Here is a 21,257-nt window from a genome sequence, read left to right as displayed (position 1 = left end):
CCAAACACCTGTCAAGTTAATCACACCCTTTTGTCTTCATCTGGGTTTGTTATTTCTAGAATGGCTACTTTTCTGGCACTCAGTATCAGGATGCCAGAGATTATCACTCAGGCAGAGAGGCTGCTGAGTAGCTGAGCTCACACGTCTATATGAATTTCTGACGTTTTCCCAGTGAACCAGTACATAGATACATTTATCAGTGAATTGTTACATTTGGTATTGTGCAGTAGAGGTCCTTTGAATAGATAGGAAGAAACTGTGATGAAGTTGATGAAACTATGAAGTGATTGTGCTGATTTTGGTTGTGGGGTGCATGTGCATTATATCTGCTGGAGGGGCAACCCCCTCAACCTATTGGGAGCCCAGGATCCAATGAATAGTCATTACCCTTACAAAACTTATTGACTCCACATCTGGCCAGTGAAAAATGAGGTCACAGATCTTTTTTGAAGGCAAAAGTGACATTCAATTGAATTAAGAAGGCACATTTAATCATATGCTGTGGACGTGTAAGGTAACAAAAGCATTCTGGGAAATGAAATATAATGAATTAAAAAAAATGTTTTAAATAGCTTTACAAAAAAAAAAACATAGAGTTTTTTATTAGGAATTGTAGGTGCTGAAATTCCAAGGGAGCAGAAAAGTCTTTTTATGTATGTGACAACAGCTGCACAGATGTTGTTAGCCCAAAGATGGAAGAAAGATAAAGTCTCTATCAGAGAAGAATGGCAAATCAAGTTGTTGGGCTATGATGAAATGGCAAAACTGGCCGGAAAGCTCAGGAACATGGAAGACCAAAACTTTAATAAGGAATGGGAATTTTTAAAAACAATTTACCTTGAAGACCACTGTAAGCAGTTGAAAACATTAGCAGGACTGTGATAACACTTGTAATGTAACGAGAACTATGGACATAATGGAGTTATAAAAATCTTGAATTATTGAAAAAAGATGCAGTAGACAATGTTTAACAACAGAACCCATGGAGGGTAAGGTGGAAAGTCCAGAGATTCGGGGGAATCTTTTAACTGTGGATATGTTATGGAGTGGTGCTAATCTTAAAGATGTAAAAACCAAATAAAAACTATTTTACAGAAGAATCGCAGACCCACAGACAAGGAGGAAGCATGCAGAGGATAAAGCTACAGTGGTACCTTGGTTTTCAAATGTCTCCACTGACGTTTTGGTTTACGAACACCAAAAACCTTGAAGTAAATGCTTCCACTGAGTGCAGGATCCTGAGGCATAGCTGTTGGCTATTGAGTTTTTGCTTTTTGAATGTTTCAGAACTCGAACAGTCTTTCAAAATGGATTACATTCAAAAACCGAGGTACCATCGTATGTTGCCTTTGTTGTTATTCCACCTGAGACTGAGTGTGAAGGCCACTTTGCATGTCTACAACAGGGCAAACTGGTTCAGCCAACAGGTTGAATCTTTCTCTTCCCCACCTTCAAGGCCAGGCTTCCCAGGTAGGTGAAGCTACCCACCGAACATTGTGAGCTGGTTGTCAGGGGTCGTATAGTTCCATGTACTGCACTTTGGGGAAGGGATGGAATGAGGACTAAAGGAGTAAAAAACAAACCATGAGCATGTGTTGGATGAAAAGAAACCTACTTCCTTCCTGTCCACTTCAGTAACTTGGACACAAAGTGTTGACATAGTACAGTTGTACCTTGGAAGTCGAATGGAATCTGTTCTGGAATTCTGTTCAACTTCCAAATCGTGGTTTCCGATTGGCTACAGGAAGCTCCTGAAGCCCCATCGGACGTTCAGCTTCAAAAGAACATTTGAAAACCAGAACAGTCACTTCTGGGTTTCGATCGTTCAGGAGCCAAAACGTTCGAGAACTAGGCTGTCCGAAAACCAAAGTGTGACTGAACAGGGATGACAGTGTCCATGCAACTGATGCATTTCCATAATTTGAAAGAGTACCATCCTTCATCTGAACTCCCAGATCTACAAAGGCTATACTTTTGCAAAAGCATCAACTAGTGTAATATACATAAGCTTGTGCAGCAGCCATCTAGTTGTCCAAAGGCAAAGTTATTTTACTGAGAAAAAATTAAGCATGCTTGGGGCCTGTGTTTGTGGATGGATGCAAGACGAAAAACTATAACATAAACCCAAAAATAAAACCAGTTAATTGTTCATTGCACTGATGTAAACAACATACAAAATAACCAGCTACAAGTCTGGTGTCTCAAATTTGTTTATAAAATACTTAGAAATATATAAGAAACAAGGAATTGTACAAATGCTTCAATAGATTGGGAAACTGAGAGATATGCAGGCAGTTAGACTGATTTCATTGCAATACAAATCAGTTCAAACACTTTTACAGGAAAAACAGTTAAGGCAAAACTTTTCTCTCTATATATATATATAGATCTAACAGTCACACACAAAGTATCCTAGAGAAGAAGGGAGCAACACACAGGGCAGAGCAAAGGACAGTGCAGACGAACTACAGCAAGCGCTTTGGGGTACAGAGAAAGCTGAGGTGAGGGAAAATGGGTATTTGGGAGAGGGGTGCAAATAACTATAAACGGAGGAAAGGGACTAACAGATGTGAAAGTCTCAGGCTCGATCAACATGAACTGGAGGTAGCCATTTGAAATGCAAGCACTGTTAGTGTAGTGTAAGAAAAACTTAACTTCTCCCACCTCATTTCCCAATCTGATTTACGGTATACACTGCTCAATCAAGTCAAGAATCAGTTCCATTTGTCATCTTCAGTGACTTTGTACCTTCCTGCTCAGCTGCCAAGTTATTTTCATTCTCACAACAGATAAAGTCTTATCTTTGCCCAGGCTTTTGGGGAGGGATGAAGTGCCTGGCAAGACTTTCTGCTTCCTGTGTGGTTATTGGTTGTGACACTGTTTTATATATATATTTTGACTGATGGGCGGCCTACAAATACTTTAAATAAATAAGTTGCAGATTTGTAGTGCAGTAAAAAGGTAAAAGGTAAAGGAGCCCTGGACAGTTATGTCCAGTCAAAGGAGACTATGGGGTTGTGGCATTCATCTCGCTTTCAGGCCGAGGGAGCCGGTGTTCGTCCACAGAAAGCTTTCCGGGTCATGTGGCCAGCATGACTTAACTGCTTCTGGCGCAACAGGACACCATGACGGAAGCCACACGGAAACACCATTTACCTTCCCGCTGCAGCTGTACCTATTTATCTACTTGCACTGGTATGCTTTCAAACTACTAGGTTGGCAGGAGCTGGGACAGAGCAACGGGAGCTCACCCCATCGCAGGGATTTGAACTGCTGACCCTCTGATCGGCAAACCCACAGCGCCCCCCCATCCCATTGTGCGGTATCTCCCTCAACAGGGAATATTAAATGAATTACATAATCCTGGCAATTCCCCCAGGCAATCTACCATCAACTGTCCTTTGCCAAAGATCCTGATGAGTTTAATGTTGCATTAATGTTACCTGTAAACTGCCTAGGAAGCATTTACATTCTGAAATGCAGGATATAAATTATTGTACTACATAAGTAGATACCAGTTATTCCACCTTCATTTATTCCTGAAGTTTCTGGTGGCATTTGGTAGCTGTTCCATCACATGGAACAGTCTCCGTGCATTTGCATTTCAAATAGCCACTACATCTCCATTCCCAGATGTCAATTCAGCAAAGACCCCCTCTGCTTAACGGGCAATGCAGGATTTAGGAGCCTAGGAGACGCACATGGGTGACACACGGTCTGCGCACTCAGGGGAAAAAACTTTCATTGCATGGAACGTTGATGTGAAGAGGTGATGGTAAACATTCTATAGATTCAAAGTCAAAATGATCATTTTTAATTTCACAACATCAGCATACGTATAAACACATTTTTAAGGGCCATCTCGTGTTCTTCACATTTGAAACCGTTCCCAAATTAATATGCTACAGAGCAAACGCTAGTCCAATTAGTTGTAATTTAGCATCAAAAATGTCGGTTAAAACAACAAAAATGAATAACAACAAGCAATTAAAAACAAGCAACTTCCAGCTCATGAGACTCTCTAGTTAATGCAGTTAGTAAACACAGGGCTGTATAGCTTCCTTTTTTTAATCATAGATGGGTAACCTTTGGCTCCTGCAAATGTTAACTGCAATAAGCTCTAGCCAGCATGATCAATGGACAAGGATGGGAGTTGTAGTCTAGCAATATCTCGAGGGCCATCGCTGTTCTAGAGTATCAAAATGATGCCAAAATACATAAAAAGATTACGTGATTTGCCCCATTCCTAAAAATTAGCATTATATGTACTCCAAACCTAATTCATTTATCCAACATACTTACATGACTGCAGTACCTCTGAGTATTTGCTCCTAATCTTGCTACACATACCCACCTTTCTTTAGGATATGTGCAAATGTGGCAAAAGCCATAAAACCAGGAGTTTCTTGTACCTCTTTGGGCCAAAAGTTCAAATCTTCAACTCTACATATTTCTAGCACTATTCAACAGCTAACACACACATCTGGTGTACTCTGAAGACAACAATTAAGATAGAAAAACTCGCAAAGCAAGCTTCTTAGTTTTCCTAACCATAAAGAAGCTTGTAGCAACCATCTGTTTTAAGTGCTGAAACATGGGCAAGAACACAAACTACCTGGCACCCAAGTAGCCTATGGTTCCACGATTGTTTAAATGTAAGAACATTCATTTATAAAGGAAAATACTGTAATGAGGTAACAAGTACTAGATTTGTAGGAGGATCACAGGACCTCTATATTCAACGCTCATATACATTTTGGGTCTTTTCCACAACTATCTCAGAATAGGTCTCGCAACAGTTCTCAAAAGCACTAGAAGTGGAAACTGATTTATCAGCATTTTTTGTGTGTGTTATTGGACGCTAAAAACGCTGGCCACCGTCTGACTAATCTGATGTTTACTCCAATTAAGTCACACGGATTAACAGACCATTACTTCCAATTAAGTTTACTTAGGACTGCCTCAAGTTAAACCAGGAAGGAAGGAAAGAAGGAAGGACGGACGGACTTAAGAGCAGCCTACTGGATCACAATGGAAGTCCATCTCATCCCAGTATCCTATTCTCACAGTGGCCAATCAGATGCTCTTAGGAAGCTGGAGCAGAGGACAACTGCTCTATCTCCCTCTGCCTGCAATTCTCAACAACCAGTATCTAGAAGCATACTTTTCTATACAGGTATTTATTCAAATTATTCCCTTGAAAAGCACGGGCCAGCTGTCTTTTATTTCACCGATTCTTAAAGCGACAGCAATGACTGCCAATTCTCTCCGCTGCCCAACTCAAAGTGCCATGTTTGAACTTTAAAGCCCTTAGAACGATTATGTCTTCTGTGTGTGCATGCAGATTTGAATTATATTTCCGTTATGACAAATTGCTAGCAAGCCACAATCCCTGGATGCAATGCTAAACCTGGAAATGTGTTGTGTTTTCCCCGTGCAGGAACAGCAAAGCTGGGGAGATCAATAATTAAAATAATTTTATGATCTGAAATATAAAAAGGAACTTGTGTTATTTGTAACTTTGAACTTCCCCAAACCTTTTTCATATGTGAAAGGTGCAGATTAATAATGCAAAGGTGAAGAGCTATTCATAAATGACCCAATTATTTCATTTAAGGTTTCTTGACGAATAAGATTACCTCATGAAAGTTGTTTTAAAAATAGCTGTACAATACTTAAAAACCACACGATTATATTTTGAATGTTGAACCACTGCATTTAAAAAGACACTTCTTTTCCTTTGTACTTGGCAACTTTCCGCTTTGAGAGCTTTCTAATTGCTAAACATGGAAGCAAGACTAGGGAAATATAAGGGCTATTTCCAACGAAGTAGTTCCACTAGCACAAGGATTTTGGGCTATGCAACACCACTCCCTCTCCCCTCCCCATGTGTCTCCTAAATCTGGGGGTTCCCTCAACCCCCCATAGCAGGTTTGGGGAGAAGAAGAAGTTCAATTGCGCAAGCAGAAATCCTGGCACTAGTGAATTACTTGGGTGACTATTGTCGTAATAGCCTGTCACACATAATCACGAATGCTCATTAGTTGAAATATTCTGCACTGAGGGAGCTGTATCAAGACCCAGCAATGTTCCAAGATAAGACTGTTCTCTAGGATCCAATATTTGCTCTGGTCTGACTGGATGAACGATGTTTGCAGGCTGTGGAGTGAGTGTGTATTTTTCTAGAAATGCCAAATCCGTCGCTTGCTGGTAGTCTGTTGGAGGAGGTTGTGAAGAAAGAAGGTTGTGAGGCGAGGATGAAACAGGGGTGGTATGTTCTACAAGATCAGACTGAGTTTCGCGTATCTGCACGGGTATCAGTGTTAGCGGTACACACACGTCTGGCGATACATTCTGTAGCATTGTTTTGGTTTCTGCTTGATAAACCTTGGCTGGTTCCACAAACGGTTTAGACTCACTTTGGAAAGCCTTGTCATCGGGTACAAACTGGGTTGGCAAAGAGACCACTTTCTCCTCTGGCACTGGGCTTAGTGATTCTTCGGTAGACTTTCCTCCGTGCACATGGTCGGTATGATATTTCAGCTTGTCCTTTCGTTTAAATGTCGCATTGCAATACTGACAGTTGAAGGGCCGGGCATCCGAATGAATAACCATATGTTTTGTTAACGTCTTCTTAATCCTGAAAGACTGGTTGCAAATTTGACATTTGTACGGCTTTTCACCTGTGTTTGAAAAAAGTCAGAATAAATAGAGTAAATATTTCCTAATATATCAATAGGACATAGCATTATTAGTTTCTTTGTTGCATGGAGAGGCGTTTTATTAATTTAAATATTTTGGCACACATGGGGGGGGGGAGGAACCAAAGTTGTGATTTTAAGTTTTATTCTTGTTTGTGGTCTGTTTTTTTAAAAAAACAAACCACACAAAACCATTGCTTTAATAGCCAACAGGTTAATATTCGGGAAATGCATTTGTAAAGCTTTTCGTAGATCTATATCTAGTGCTAAGATATCCTACCAATGAAAGGTAAAGAATGATCCCAAATGACTGTGTAATTAACCATGATAGTCCACTAATTAGACTATGAGAAATCTAGTCTGTGACATCTTGTTTTCTTGCATAACAATTTATATAGAAACCCAGCCAGATGGGCAGGTTTTATTTTGTTTTGTTTGTTTATTATTCTACTGCTCAGAGCTAACAGTTCTGAACTGATAATTCTGATCACATGGTCCCGCTTTTCCTAGAATATACCACTTTAGTTGAGATTCCTGCATTGAAGGGGATTGGACTAGATTGGATCCCTTCCAAATCTACAATTCTATGACAGCTCTCCAACATCAAGAACTTTGGGCATGTAGAAAGTCGCATCAAAGTCTAGCTAACTTTTCAGATGAGATTCTGAGATAGGAGAGCCTACAAACATGCACTAAACTGTACACTAAACTGTCAGCTAGTATTCAAATGCCAAGGCATACTATGTGCCACAAAATGTTACTCTTATGAATTCCATAATATGAAACATCACATTTATTCTTGCTGATCCAGCAAAGCATAAAGTCCACAACTGCTTACCTGAATGTGTCCTAAAATGCATTTCCAAACTTGATTTCCCCTTGAACACTTTCTTACAGACTTCACACTGATGAAATGTTGCCTTGTACCTTCAAGGAAAATGGAAAGTATTAGGAAAAAAACTCCATATCCATGGATATTTTCAGTGTATACATGAACTACATCAAAATCATAGGCTTAACATTCTAATTCCCGCCCCTGCCCCTGCTTTAAATTGTGTCCTGGAGAAAGATATAAATGTGTTAGATTAGAAAACAAGCAGAAAATGTCAAAGCAACTTTACCCTGTGCACTTAACTACCAGCATCTTGGGGTCAAACTAATTTGTACTCTTGATTTGTACTGCTGCTTAATGTCATTTTTTGTTTTAGTATTATTATTATTATTGTTACATGCCACTTTGGAAGCCTTTTAGCCACAAAGCAGCCTAAAACACAAACTAGAAAGGGGTGAAGATCCTAGTTTCCAAGCAGCATTTAAAACAAGAGTTCCCCAGTTTGGATGGGATGGGAAACTGTGGTTTGGCAAACTGCAATGTCTCCCTAAAGCCAAGTGTGCAGAGAAAGGGAGCGTGCTGGCACAAGGATCCTTCTTGTTACACTGAAACTGGGACATACAAATGTGTTTCAGAATTAAAATGAAAACTTACTTTTGCCACACCTTTTCTCCAAGATGAACGCTTTTATAATGAACACTGAGGTGGTCTCTTCGCCCAAAACATTTTCCACATTCTTCGCACTGATGGGCCTTTTCACCTTCGGAGAACCAAAAGCACAATCTGAATGAGCGTTAATAAAAAAGACCGAAGGCACCCAAACAAGGAAAACCCAGTCTGTCAGATCACTGCCAAATAATCATGTACACTTTCATACGCTTTCAGGTCAAGTCAAATGCATGGTTTAGTCCTGCATGCATGGGCTGTGGTGTGCCTTGAATTCATGCATTCCCCTCTTCTACAGGCCAGCGGGAGATAAAAGGCTTTTGTTTTTGAGCTAACCAGGGTTTCTTTGAATGAAAAAGCCAACATCATTTGTCTACCTGAGTGTATCCTTTTGTGTTTTGTCAGATGGTCGTGACGAATGAAAGTCTTTCCACATTCTTCACATTCATACCGCTTGTCGTCATGGTGGACCCGCAGATGAAGTCTGCATTAATAAATGCACAAGGTTAACTTTGCACGGGATCTCTTGTGCTCACTGTTAAAGCTCAGCCTGCCAGCAATCCCCGTAATTAGAAGTGGGATGAAACAATAGCTTAGCATGCATGGGATGAGGTATTTGCAGCATTTAGACACAACCCTAAATCATAGTTTGTTTACATCTCTGAACCTACATTGTCACCAACAATTCATGATCAGAAATCATGATTTGAAATTGGGTTATGAATCTGTGCTTAGGTTGACTGTGGTCTGTTGTTACATCTGAACCTGCTATCCTAGCTTAATCCTCGTTTATTTTGGAGCTCTTCCTCAGATGCCCACCTTGCTACACAAAAGTGAGGTTACAGCAGTTAGAAGAAAAGACTCTTCATGGAAGGAAGGAGATGTACCAAGAAAGGAAGAATGGCAGATAAAACTGATGGAGTATGTAGAGATGGCGAAACTGACAGGGAAGATCTGAAACCAGTAAGAGCAAGTATTTTCTAAAGACTGGAGCAAATTTGTAATTTATTTAAAAGACCACTGTAAACAGTTAAAATCACTGGCAGGGATGTAATGACACTTATAACGTGGATTTTTTTATGATAATTATGGATATTTAACAGATGGATAATGGTAAAAGATGCAGCAAGTTTAATCTTAAACATGGAACCCATGGAGGGAGGGAAGGAGGTTCAAAAGAACCTTGTACTTTAATGTTAGAAATTGTTTTGTTAAAATGTATAAAATTGTGGGGGGAAAACAGTAAAAAAATTATATATAAAAAAAACTTTTCAAGTGGCTAAGAGTCTCTTGCTGGCAACACGCTCCTGTCCCTGCCTCCTTTTCCAGCCTAACTCCAAGTAACCTTGCAAAAAATAAAAAGCAACCACAGCTGCTTTTTCTAACTTCTGCCCAAGTGTAAACGAAATGTCAAGAGCATTTCTGACATTATGCTACTATCAGTAATCCTAAGTAATGATACAGACATGGGTTACCTGTATGAACTTCCATGACGAAAACTCTGCCCACAAATACTACACAAATGAGGCTTTTCTCCGCTGTGGATTCTCAAGTGCTCTTTCAAAGTTGTTCTGGAGGAGAGAAATGAAAATATTTGAAGAATATATACTCTAGCCTCATCAATAGTCATCAATAGTTGCAGTTCTTATAAAGTCCAATACATTCTGAAGAATGGAGAACTACTGTTCCCATTAGTAAGATCTTAAAAGACTGAAAGTACTAGGTCAACCTTTTTCTATTTATCATACAAAAAATTTCTGAAAAGTTAAGAGTTTCGTGTGTAGAAACAAATTAGTACAAAAACATTTCTTTACACATGTATATTACAACCTACCTTTCTCTAACCGATTTCCCACAAATAAAGCATGTCCATTTTCTCTTTCCTCCATGAGTACATTCAATATGGCGCTTCAGATTGCCAGTATCATTAAACTGACGACCACAAATATCACATGGAAAAGGTCCTGGGAAGAAACACAACTGCAATTTACATTGTTACCACTTGAGCAACAAGGATCACATCAAAGCCAAGCACATTATTTTAGACTTCAAGAATATGAAACTGGCAGGCAAAATACACACTTCTAATAATCCCTTCAGGCGTATTTCAAAAGCAGAAGCAGTATTGATTATTTTGAGCAACTAAAAACAGGTTGAACATACATACTGAAACACAATCCTGGAAGAGATTTGCACAAGTTGCTTAGTGAATGATGATTTATGTCTACAAATACACACTGAAGAAAATGCATTTATATTTTATATTTACTAGCAGAATGGGATTTTCCTACCGAGATGGAACTTTTCTTGATGCTTCAGTCTTGCAAAGCGGGATTTAAAGTGCTCTTCACAATATGTACACTTAAAGGGCTTATCCTGTGTGTGTAGAATCATGTGTTCTTCCAGATGAGGCCTTCGAGTGAAAGATTTATTGCAAATCTAAAGTGATAGAACAGCCAACCAACCATTAACTATCAACATCCACTAGAATGTGCCATGTACACACATGAGCTTCTTCAATGTAAGAAACCTATTACTCTGTTTTTAATCAACAGAAGTGCTAATACCTAGACAGTGAGGAATCCATCAGAATATTATATTTCTGAAAATGCATTGTGACTCATGTTATAAGGACTAGTGGCTACTCTACTATACTCATGTCTGATTCTTTCAGGTTTTAACCCATCTTCAGCATGAAGAGAAAATTTCTGTGCATCTTGATTAATTGCAGGTACTACTATTCGCTATGAATTTATATGATCATGCTACCAGATGAAAATACTACCACATGAAGTCATTTATTTTTAAATCTTCATTGCAGCCATGAAACCAGCTATATACCAATGGACGGTATTACAAACAAATGTGCATAACAGAAAGTAGGACTGGTCTTTTTTATTTGGTGTTCAGAACTTGGGCATCAATCACTGCCACGTACCAATCACATTTTCTAAGAATGTCTCAATCCAACATATGCAAAAAATTATTATAATAATAACTTTGAATAGCATTATGCATTAAAAAAATAAGGTGGGGGAAGAGATATCAAAAGCCATGAAAAATGAATTTTCGCCCATAGATTAGAGTTTGTGGGGGGCCTCCTCATAGGAGCTCCCTGTGCCCCACTATTACATGCACCAGAAAGTAAAGGAAACCAGTGCCTTATATGAAGAACTGCAGCTGAAAGGGAAAACCCACACAGCCTGACTGCATGAACAGTCAGTTCTCTGAATCTGAGACAGTGGGGATTATTGTTTTGTTGTTTCTGCTTTAACTATTTATCTGTGCTTTTATTTTGTATTTTTATCTTGTGAACTGCGCTAAGGTCTTTTGATGGGTAGTTTATGAATCTAATTAATAATAATAATAACAACAACAACAACAATAACAGTAACGAAAAGTGTCCATTTCTTCCCAATAAAATCAAAGTTATACTTACATCACATTTCCAGCCTTCACTCTTTTTCTTTTTGGAGAGAAATTCCTGTACTTTTTCAGGATGGAATCTGCAGGGTGGGAAAATCCATTGAGAAATTATTTATAGAGTAAGGAAATTGTATGTTTGAGCACAGAAAGAAATATTAGAAGCAAGCTGTATTAGTACCCACAACAGACATACTCCCCATGCTACGTAAAAGCAAAAATGTTTTATATATTCTCATTTGCAGTTGTTGAATATTATTTTTTATTCTGATTTTTGTGTTTTTATATTGTAATTTTATGTTGTGAACCCCTCTACCTTGTGACTGCTTGTTCACACTATAATTTAAAAGACCTGATGGGAAAGGAGACGCTGCGCAGAAGAGCATCGACCTTCTTCACCAACCAGTGTTCAAAACTCCCATTGTTCTAGGCAAATTTTGTGACAGGGAATTTAATTAGCGCAAGCAGTTTCTAAGCTCTGGGTGCAGTACTGCCCTTAAGATTTCAGATTAAAACTGCAGAGTGGAAGGAAAGGAGGACCTTTTTCTGCCTCCCCACTTCAGCTACTCTCTGAAGACTAGAGAAAAGACCCTCTTAAGAATATTAGGGGGTGAGTGGGCAGGGGAAGGAACTAGGCCATATGAAAAATGAACATAATATTTTAGCTGCAGTTCATTCATTTTCAGCTTTGAATTTTTGTTATAAAAAAGAGTGCCTAGACATTCTGTTGTTGCACCTATAACCTAGGTTTAAGGTACCATTTAGCTCCTAGCTTTCATATCTGTTTCTAACACTGTCCCCAACCCTTAATAGCCCTGGATTGCTCTGAGCAGCCTGACCCAACCTGGCCCAGGACAATCTGGGTTGAAGCCCGTTCCCCCTGAATCACCCTAATTCAGCTCAGACTTTGCCCATGTCCAATGCACAGCCCAACATATTCCCTGTACATTCCAACTATACAGCATTAGCAAAGCTGTAACATATTGTTCTCATGTGCAGCCCTTTCCATGCCCAGCCCTTTAGCCCAAACATTATTTGAAACCAGCCTATACTGCTATACATATGGATTCCTCACCTATCACTCGTGGGTTGTTGTTTTTGTGTGTGTGTGTGTGTTGAAAAGAGCCCTTCAATGTACAGAGCATCAACAACAGGCAAGCATTTGAATTGTCTCAAAATGCAAACACTTGCCATGCAATGGAACAATGCAGTCACTTTATAAAATGTGCAGAGCACCTCAACACACACATTTTTAATGCCATGCACTTTAAAAATAAATGGTTGCCATATATTTCATCAGGTAGCTTATATATAAAATCTCCTGCATCAATACTTTTTTATAATCTTGTACTGAAAATAAATCACATCATCACAGCATGTAAGTATAGCATAAGAAATTTCATTCATACTTACCTCTTCAAGTGCTTTACTAGGGTCTTTTTTGTGGCGTGCAGTTTGTTACAGTATGGACATTTGTGTTCCTTTTTATGACATACAATTTCATCATTGTGCTTCTTTCTGTGTACAGTTAAGTTGGATTTGGTCGAATAGCGCTGATGACAGATATCGCACTGAAACGGCTTCTCGCCAGTGTGCACACGAGAATGGATCTCAAATTTCCCTACAAAACAAACCACTTCAGTTAAAATATTAGATACCCAACCAGCAACCAGTCCTGCAAACATTCAGTACTACTATGCATCAAGTATAGGTTCTGATGCATTTCCAAGGTTACAGTGCTTTATATAAATAAATGAAGCCCTTCTTCAAGGAAGTATTTCCATTTGGGAAGGAACACGTTCTCTAAACTGGGAAATTGTTCTGTCTTCTGCTAGCTGACCTAGAAGTGTTTGGGATGTGGTTGTCACCACCACTAGTTCACAACCTGAGTAAACTCACTCAAGAGCTAAAACACAATGCAATTTCATCTCAGTCGATCTCAGCTGGCACTGCAATGAAATTGTTAAGGTGCTTCCCCAGACTTTATAGGGACTCTACCAATGAGTTTCAGTTCCTCTGCTAGAGTCTAGTCATCCCATGCCTTGGACCATGCCCTGCTGTAAAAACTGAGCACAGAGGTCTTTAACTTTACTGGAACCTGGATTAACTCACCCATTTAAATGTGTTGTTGTATATTGTTTTTACCTTTACTAACTAAGGCCTGGCTCAGATGGCTGATCAGCATTAACACCATGTAAGGCCACAGGAAGGATCACAGTATCAACTGGGGTCTCCATGTGGGAGTGAACATGCAGCCTCCAGAGTTTAGATGACTTCAGCAGGCCTTTTGTGAGTTGTCACAATTACATAAATTTCAGCATCCATGCAACTAACAGACATGCCAGAATGCGGCAGCTTCAGTTCATAAAGCCATCACCATCATGTGTTCCCAAAAGAGTTGCAAGGAAACAAACTTTGTTTTCAGACCTATATCTGACCTTCTCTTTCTCTCGGTTGCAACGACGACTGGTAAAAGTCATGGCCCACCAGATGAAGACCAATGATTTAGAGCAGGGACATCTGAAGGCAGCCCTGTATTGCGAAGTTTTTAAGGTTTGACATTTTGCTGTTATCTTGTGGGAAGCCACCCAGACTGGCTGGGGCAACCCAGTCAGGTGGGTGGGGGTATAAGGAATATATTATTATTATTATTATTATTATTATTAGACCCTCACTGGCATGCTTGATGGTGACTCAAGAGAGGGCCTTCTCAGTGGCTACTCCCAGACTCTGGAACTCCCTCCCTGGAGTAGACTGGCTCTCTCCAATCCTTCTGCCAGCAGGTGAAGATCTTATTGCTTTAACAGGGAACTGAGTGCTTTTAATGAGAGGGCTGGTGCTGTGCTGTTTTTATTGTAATTATCTTCTGTATGTTTTAAACAGATTTTATATATGTATATAGTTTTAATTCTATCAATTTATTGTTTTAAATTATTGTTTTAAATTATTGTTTTTAGTGATTCTTGTTTTTATCTCAAACTGCCTTGAATCCTGTCGGGTGAAAGGCAGGGTAACAACAACAACAACAACAACAATAATGGTGATGATCTGCCTTCCAGGTGATGGCTAGACAACAATCCCCATTCTTCCTGATCACTGGTTGTGCTGACTGGGGCTGGCTGTAGTCCAACATCATACAGAAAGCATGTTAGCTACTCTCAATTCCAATAATTAACACATGTGTGTTCAAATGCCTAACAACAACATGCATGTCTTTTTCAAAGATGACTTGTGCTTAAACGAACTGTAACAGCAAGTCCAGAAAAACTGAAGTATTCTCTGGATTACACATCTAACAGTTCTTTTTCTAATGTTATTTTCACATGCATTTCAAAATATGGTTGTTCAGGTAGTTAAACGACATGACCATAACTTTCTGTATTTGTTATACTAGCGCAAAGGATATGGCAATATACAGAACACATGAGGTTCTAGTTTTCTTTTACTACTCCAAGGATGTCAGCTACACACTTCGCTCAATAATATGAACTGTAATGCTCTATATAAGACCTGCATTTACAGTGTGTGGCATAAGCCCTTTTAGAGGTGTGAGGAATGATCACAAAGAGCACAAATCTGTTTGAACCTAAGAGGCAAAGCACATCGAGCATGTGATTCCCACTTACCTGCTCGATCAAATATTTTATTACACTTAGGACACTGCAAGTATTTTTTGCTACCGTTCTGAAAAATGACTGGAATATATGTGGAAAGACTGCCTCCAGAAATATTTCCTGCTGGATCACCTGTCTCATGTCTTTCTTCATCACGTTCTTTTTCACTTTGCTCTTCAGACTCGGTGTCAGTTGTGTCCTCCTCTTGCCTGTCTTCATCAGTGTGATATTCACTTCCACTATCTTCAGATTCATTGTTAGACTCGTCATTAGACTCATCATTCTTCTTGCCAGGACTCGCTTGATTTAAATTGCCATCAGATGCATCTTCACTTTCATTCTCATTTTGATCAAACTTAGCCGGACATTTGCGATTTCGCAGTGATCTTCTGGTAGCAGTATCTGAGCTCTCAACCATTTTTAGCCCATGTTCTTTTTCCCGGGCAGAAGCTTTGTGTGCTCTGGACAAGTGATTTTCTAAGGATTTCTTGTAACAAAAGTTGCGATTGCACAGAGTGCATTGGTGATTGCTTGCTGCTTGGGGAGTTTGATCACTGGATGTTTCTACCTGGGACGCATTCTCCGACGCTTCTTCAAATTGCAAACTGGAAACATTTTCAGCGTTCAGCAGTTTGACTGCATCGATAATATCTAAAAACTTAGCTGCCTCTAAAACTAAGGGGATTTCATTCTTATACACAAAAAACTCTGACGTATAGAGAAATTCAAGTAGATGGCGGAAAACTGAATGAGTTACATGATCCAAGGTAACAACATTTGTACTTGGATTTTTGCTCAAGTAGGCATGAAAGTAACTACTCCCAACAGCAACTACTACCTTGTGGGCACTAAATTCTTTTCCCTCAACAATTATGAGCAGATCACAAAAAGATGGTTGTTTCTGTCGATCATCATTTAAATATTTGAGTAGATTTCTGTTGTACTGCAGGGAGCTCAAAAGCTTTCTTTGAGCTGTTGATGGCGGGAGTTCTTTAGAATACTCAAGCTGGTCTGCAGCAGCAACTCCTGCAGAACCAGCAGTAACTTTCTGCACAGAATCTGCAACAGGAATCTTATCTGAAGATTCCCTCCGATGATCAAGATGTTTTTTGTCATCTAAATTTGCAGTGAGCTTTCTCCTTTTCTTCATTGCAGTTGTGCCACTTTAAAATCAGGAACTTCATATGTAACCCAAAGTCTCTCAAACAGATCGTTGCTTCAGTAATATCTGAAATTATAATCTGCAAAAAACAAACAATTTAAACAATTTTTTGTTTGAAACCCAGGCACATGTAATTTCTCAACAGGAATTAAGTTACTTTTGAGCAGGTATATATTTACGTTTGCAAATATATTTATTGCCCCCTCAAAGCCAGTCAACACCCACACATATTCTAGAGACCAAAATGTAACTTAGTCTGAAAGATTCTACAAGAGTACATATCAAGAGGTACACTTACATAAACCTTTACACAAGAGCTATGTTAAGTGGTCTTTAAGTGGTGATTTTTCATATTTCCACAACTATGTTAGAATAAGAGAAGGTTGTTTGCACACATATGGAGATATTTTATTAACTAAAGTATATTCTATACATAAGGCAGGCTGCAATTCTAACACCACTTACCCTGATATAAGTCCCACTCAATCAAGTAAAACTTACTTCTGATTAAACAGAGTTCTGATTGCACAGTAACAGAAACCAATTATCTGTATACGTTAATGATGGGGAGAAATGTTGATAAACATTGTTAATATTGGTTATTTAATATAAAAAACTCAGTTTGTGTGTACTTACAACACTTGACGTAGCAACACAAAACATGTTGACTAGGAACTAAGCTTAGATGAGCCTACCACTCAGACTTTAACAAGATTTCCTCCAAACTGAGTGCTCTTCAAATTGCAGCCTTACTTTAAATTAAACATGCTTAAGTCCTGCATACCAAGTTCTTAAATGACCTATAAAAATGCTTCCCTAACGGCTGAATTTAAAAATGCACCAGGAAAACATGAAAATTTGCTTATTCAGTGTAGCATGTACACCTTGTCACATTCAGGACCACTCCGGCGCATTTTGCTGCCTGAAAAGGAGCAAATGGCAGCCCTCGTTTCCCCACTCCCAAAGTCAAGGCTATTTTGGCAACTGTGGCAGAACAACATCTCACAACTGTCTTTTCCCTCACCCTGGCACTAAAAATATGATGATGATATATTTAAATAAGCAACAGTTTCCTGCTGTTTCATGACTGTCCAATATCAGTTGCCTCATTCCACATTCACATCTATTTTCCTTTGTCCTTGACACCCGAGATGTGTGCTTTCAGGGCCCACCCCATTCCTGCGATTGTGATCTCTTTAAACTGTTTTAAAATTTAATTGCTGTAACGGCACCCTGGCACCTGCTGGTGAATGGCACCCACGGTGAAGGGTGAATATCAATAGCAACTGTGGTAATAATAATGATAATGATAGTAATGGCTAGTCAAACCCTGGGATTATTTAAATCCTTAGCTCAGGAAAGGTCACACAGGTAAATTGTCCCTGCTGTCCCGGCATCACGCTTAAGACCTGAGCGAAACATATGGTAAAAGGAGATATCAACAAAAGGACACAGCAGGGAAGGCTGTGACACTTGAAACCGCGTAACTTTTATCATCTCCTGTATTCAAAGCTTACTTTTGGTGGCAGCCAACAAAGTGAGAGTAGGATCTACATACGTGAACACACACACAAGCACTGATTCATAGAATCCTATACAGTGGTACCTCGGGTTACATACCCTTCAGGTTACATACGCTTCAAGTTACAGACTCCGCTAACCCAGAAATAGTGCTTCAGCTTAAGAACTTTGCTTCAGGATGAGAACAGAAATTGTGCTCCGGCGGTGTGGCAGCAGCAGGAGGCCCCATTAGCTAAAGTGGTGCTTCAGGTTAAGAACAGTTTCAGGTTAAGTATGGACCTCCGGAACGAATTAAGTACCTAACCCGAGGTACCACTGTAATTGTAGAGTTTGAAGGGATTCCTCCGTCATCTAGTTCAGTCTCCCTACAATGCAGGAATCCTGCCTGTGGGGAGCTTGCACCACCAACCTTCTGCTTAACAGCCTGACCCACTGCACCAAGGTCACAGGTTTGATCCCCATACGTGCATATTCCTGTACCGTTGGGGGTTAGACTAGAAGACCCTTGGGGTCCCTTCCAACTCTACAGCTCCATATTTCGCTTGGTTGGCACAAGATTATATTTGCGACCAGCATCTCCACCTGCCGTCTGAAAGCTGCTGGGTCCTCCTTATCCCACCCCCTTCAGCCTTCTCTGCCCCTAACTATTCCCGCCGACTTCAGCGGGCTCAACACGTGTCTAAGACGCCACGTTCACACGTGAAGCCCCAAAAAGGAGATTCCCACCCCTGCGACACGGAGATCGGAAGGAGGCGCCAGCAGCAGCAGAGAAATAAAAAAAACCTCGGCCAATAACAGATCGGAGGCGAGCACGTACATACCTGGCCTTAGTTTCCCCCCCTTCAACCCTTTCCCAAGATCAAGGGCAGCGCCCCTCGGAAACCCCCCTGAAGAAGCACCGCTGAGGGAAGGGGAGGAGCGGGGGGGAGCGAATAACGGTCAAGGCGACGGCTGACAGCGCGCGCGGACACACCCCTCTCAGTCCCCACCCTCCCGGCGACCGCCGCCGCCGCCGCGCGCAAGCGAGTCTCGAGCCACCTCGCCCCCACCCGCTCCACACACCTCTTTCCCCGCCATCACTTCCGGGTTCCGGCGTGCGTCGAGACGCACGGAGGAAGTCGCGGCATGTTTACAGTCGGGGGCCCAGCGCACGTGCGTGTGCGTGTGGTGTGGGAAGGGGCGGGTGCAAAGGAAAGGAGCCAATGGCAGGCGGGCGGGCGGGCGAATGAAATGCGACGCCCTAGGGACTCGGGCCGAGCGCCCGCGCGTGTACACGTCGGGTTCTACGTTGAGCCTTGCGGGGCCAAAGTGTCGGCGCGAGCGGAGATTGGCGGCCGGCTCTGTCTGTCTGTGTCTTTCGCGCGCTCGCTTCCCACCAAAGGAACCGCGCCAGAGCGGGCGCTCCGCTCAACAGACGCTTCCGGTCTCCATGAGGCGCCATGAGTGGCAAAAGTATCCGTTTGGGGGGGACGTGGAAGCCAACTATTCGCCCCCCAATAAAATAGTTGAGGGGGCCCCGTTTATGTGGGATGGGGCATACCTGCCCCCACCCCAATATGCTGTTCAAGTTGGCACCCCTGCTTCCAGAGTTAGTAGAGGCTTTAAGGCGTCCTCAACCTCCAGGCAGCTCAGTATCCCCAGTCCTACTGCTCTGTTTAGTGAGGGAAAGGCCTAGTGGCCCCAGTCCTGTCAGGGATAGTCTAACGTCTGTCCTCCACGCCCTGGGAAGCCCTAGGTTAGATTACTGCAACACATTGTACATGGGGCTGCCCTTGGAGACGGTTTGGGGCAGAATTCAGCGCCAGGTTGCTCACCAAGGCAAAACCGCTGAGCATCTTACACCAATCCTGGTCCGACTGCACTGGCTACCACTTAGTTTCCGGGCCCAATTCAAAGTGCTGGTTTGGACCTGTTGTTGTTTAGTTGTGTCCGGCTCTTTGTGACCCCATGGACCAGAGCACGCCAGGCACTCCTGTCTTCCACTGCCTCCCGCAGTTTGGTCAAACTCATGTTGGTAGCTTCGAGAACGCTGTCCAACCATCTCATCCTCCATTGTCCCCTTCTCCTTGTGCCCTCAATCTTTCCCAGCATCAGGGTCTTTTCCAGGGAGTCTTCTCTTCTCATGATGTGGCCAAAGTATCGGAGCCTCAGCTTCAGGATCTGTCCTTCCAGTGAGCACTCAGGGCTCATTTCCTTCAGAATGGATAGGTTTGATCTTCTTGCAGTCCATGGGACTCTCAAGAGTCTCCTCCAGCACCATAATTCAAAAGCATCAATTCTTCGGTGATCAGCCTTCTTTATGGTCCAGCTCTCACTTCCATACATCACTACTGGGAAAACCATGGCTTTAACTATACCTTTGTTGGCAAGGTGATGTCTCTGTTTTTTAAGATGCTGTCTAGGATTGTCATTGCTTTCCTCCCAAGAAGCAGGCATCTTTTAATTTCATGACCTAGATAGCTTCAAATGAAAGGGACGCGGGTGTCGCTGTGGGTCAAACCACAGAGCCTAGGATTTGCCGATCAGAAGGTCGGCGGTTCGAATCCCCGCGACGGAGTGAGCTCCCGTTTCTTGGTCCCTGCTCCTGCCAACCTAGCAGCTTGAAAGCACGTCAAAGTGCAAGTAGATAAATAGGTAGCGCTCTGGTGGGAAAGTAAACAGTGTTTCTGTGCGCTGCTCTGGTTCGCCAGAAGCGGCTTAGTCATGCTGGACACATGACACGGAAGCTGTACACCGGCTCCCTTGGTCAATAAAACGAGATGAGTGCTGCAACCCCAGAGTTGGTCACGACAGGACCTAACGGTCAGGGGTCCCTTTACCTTAGCTTCAAATGGCTCAGGACCGCAATACGCCAAGGACTGCCTCTTTCTGTATGAACCTACCAGGACCCTGAGATCAAGTGTCCCTATTTTCCAGGGATGTGCCTGATTTAGAGAAGCCATCCCAGTTTCTGTAGTAATAATAATTAGTTTTCAATTACAATAATTCAATAATAGCTGTTGTAAAAAAAAATCTGCCCTTTTTCCCTTATTGTGTATCCAAGAGCTGATATAGAGTCCTTAAGTGGGTTCCCTATCGGTAGAAGAAAATAACAGGCCAACCAGAAAATATTGAGAAGCAAAGCAGCTAGTAAGCCTGATCTTTATTAAAGTTGTTGCAACAGGGTGCTCCCCTCACACGCAGGAGGACGGAGGAGGACCCAGAACAAAGGTGTGCCTGCCCTTATATAGACAGTTTAAATTCCATGGAGCTCAAGACCAGCCCTTCATGCATCATAAATACATCACAGAAGGGGTGTAACCCAAGACCAACCCCCACAAACATCATACCTACATCAC

The 21,257-nt window shown here is 41.4% G+C and overlaps 1 protein-coding gene across 3 annotated transcripts; it reads right to left on the bottom strand.

Moving 5' to 3' along the window:
* Nucleotides 1–3,791: 3,791 nt before the first annotated feature.
* ZBTB41 (zinc finger and BTB domain containing 41) lies at nucleotides 3,792–19,088 on the bottom strand. 3 transcript variants are annotated; one of them, XM_081914832.1, is made up of 11 exons: nucleotides 18,982–19,088; nucleotides 15,249–16,477; nucleotides 13,036–13,243; nucleotides 11,639–11,705; nucleotides 10,491–10,638; nucleotides 10,034–10,163; nucleotides 9,675–9,770; nucleotides 8,577–8,683; nucleotides 8,188–8,293; nucleotides 7,540–7,628; nucleotides 3,792–6,683 (listed from the first exon to the last, which is right to left on the bottom strand). In XM_081914832.1, exons 2-11 carry the CDS (start codon nucleotides 16,384–16,386, stop codon nucleotides 6,028–6,030), a joined length of 2,745 nt encoding a protein of 914 aa, XP_081770958.1. In that variant the 5' UTR covers nucleotides 16,387–16,477; nucleotides 18,982–19,088; the 3' UTR covers nucleotides 3,792–6,027. The 3 variants fall into 3 exon arrangements, with proteins under 3 accessions (XP_081770958.1, XP_081770957.1, XP_081770959.1); XM_081914831.1 differs by lacking the exon at nucleotides 18,982–19,088 and adding an exon at nucleotides 18,741–18,974; XM_081914833.1 differs by lacking the exon at nucleotides 18,982–19,088 and adding an exon at nucleotides 18,741–18,973 and having other exon boundaries at nucleotides 15,369–16,477.
* Nucleotides 19,089–21,257: the final 2,169 nt, after the last annotated feature.

Source organism: Podarcis melisellensis (assembly GCF_964234715.1).
Source record: "Podarcis melisellensis genome assembly, chromosome: 6".
NCBI classification, from domain to species: Eukaryota; Metazoa; Chordata; class Lepidosauria; order Squamata; family Lacertidae; genus Podarcis; species Podarcis melisellensis.
The sequence above is the reverse complement of the archived record's forward strand: the minus strand, read 5'-3'. Positions and strand labels throughout refer to the sequence as shown.

What these genes read in the sequence shown, in the direction of transcription:
- ZBTB41 (XM_081914832.1), bottom strand. Translation starts at nt 16,386, where the DNA reads ATGAAGAAAAGGAGAAAGCTCACTGCAAATTTAGATGACAAAAAACAT. An exon ending in TAAAATATTTGATCGAGCAG is followed by an intron (nt 13,244 to 15,248) that starts GTAAGTGGGAAT and finishes TTTGTTTTGTAG; the next exon opens with GGAAATTTGAGATCCATTCT. An exon ending in ACACAAAAGGATACACTCAG is followed by an intron (nt 8,294 to 8,576) that starts GTAGACAAATGA and finishes GGTTCTCCGAAG; the next exon opens with GTGAAAAGGCCCATCAGTGC.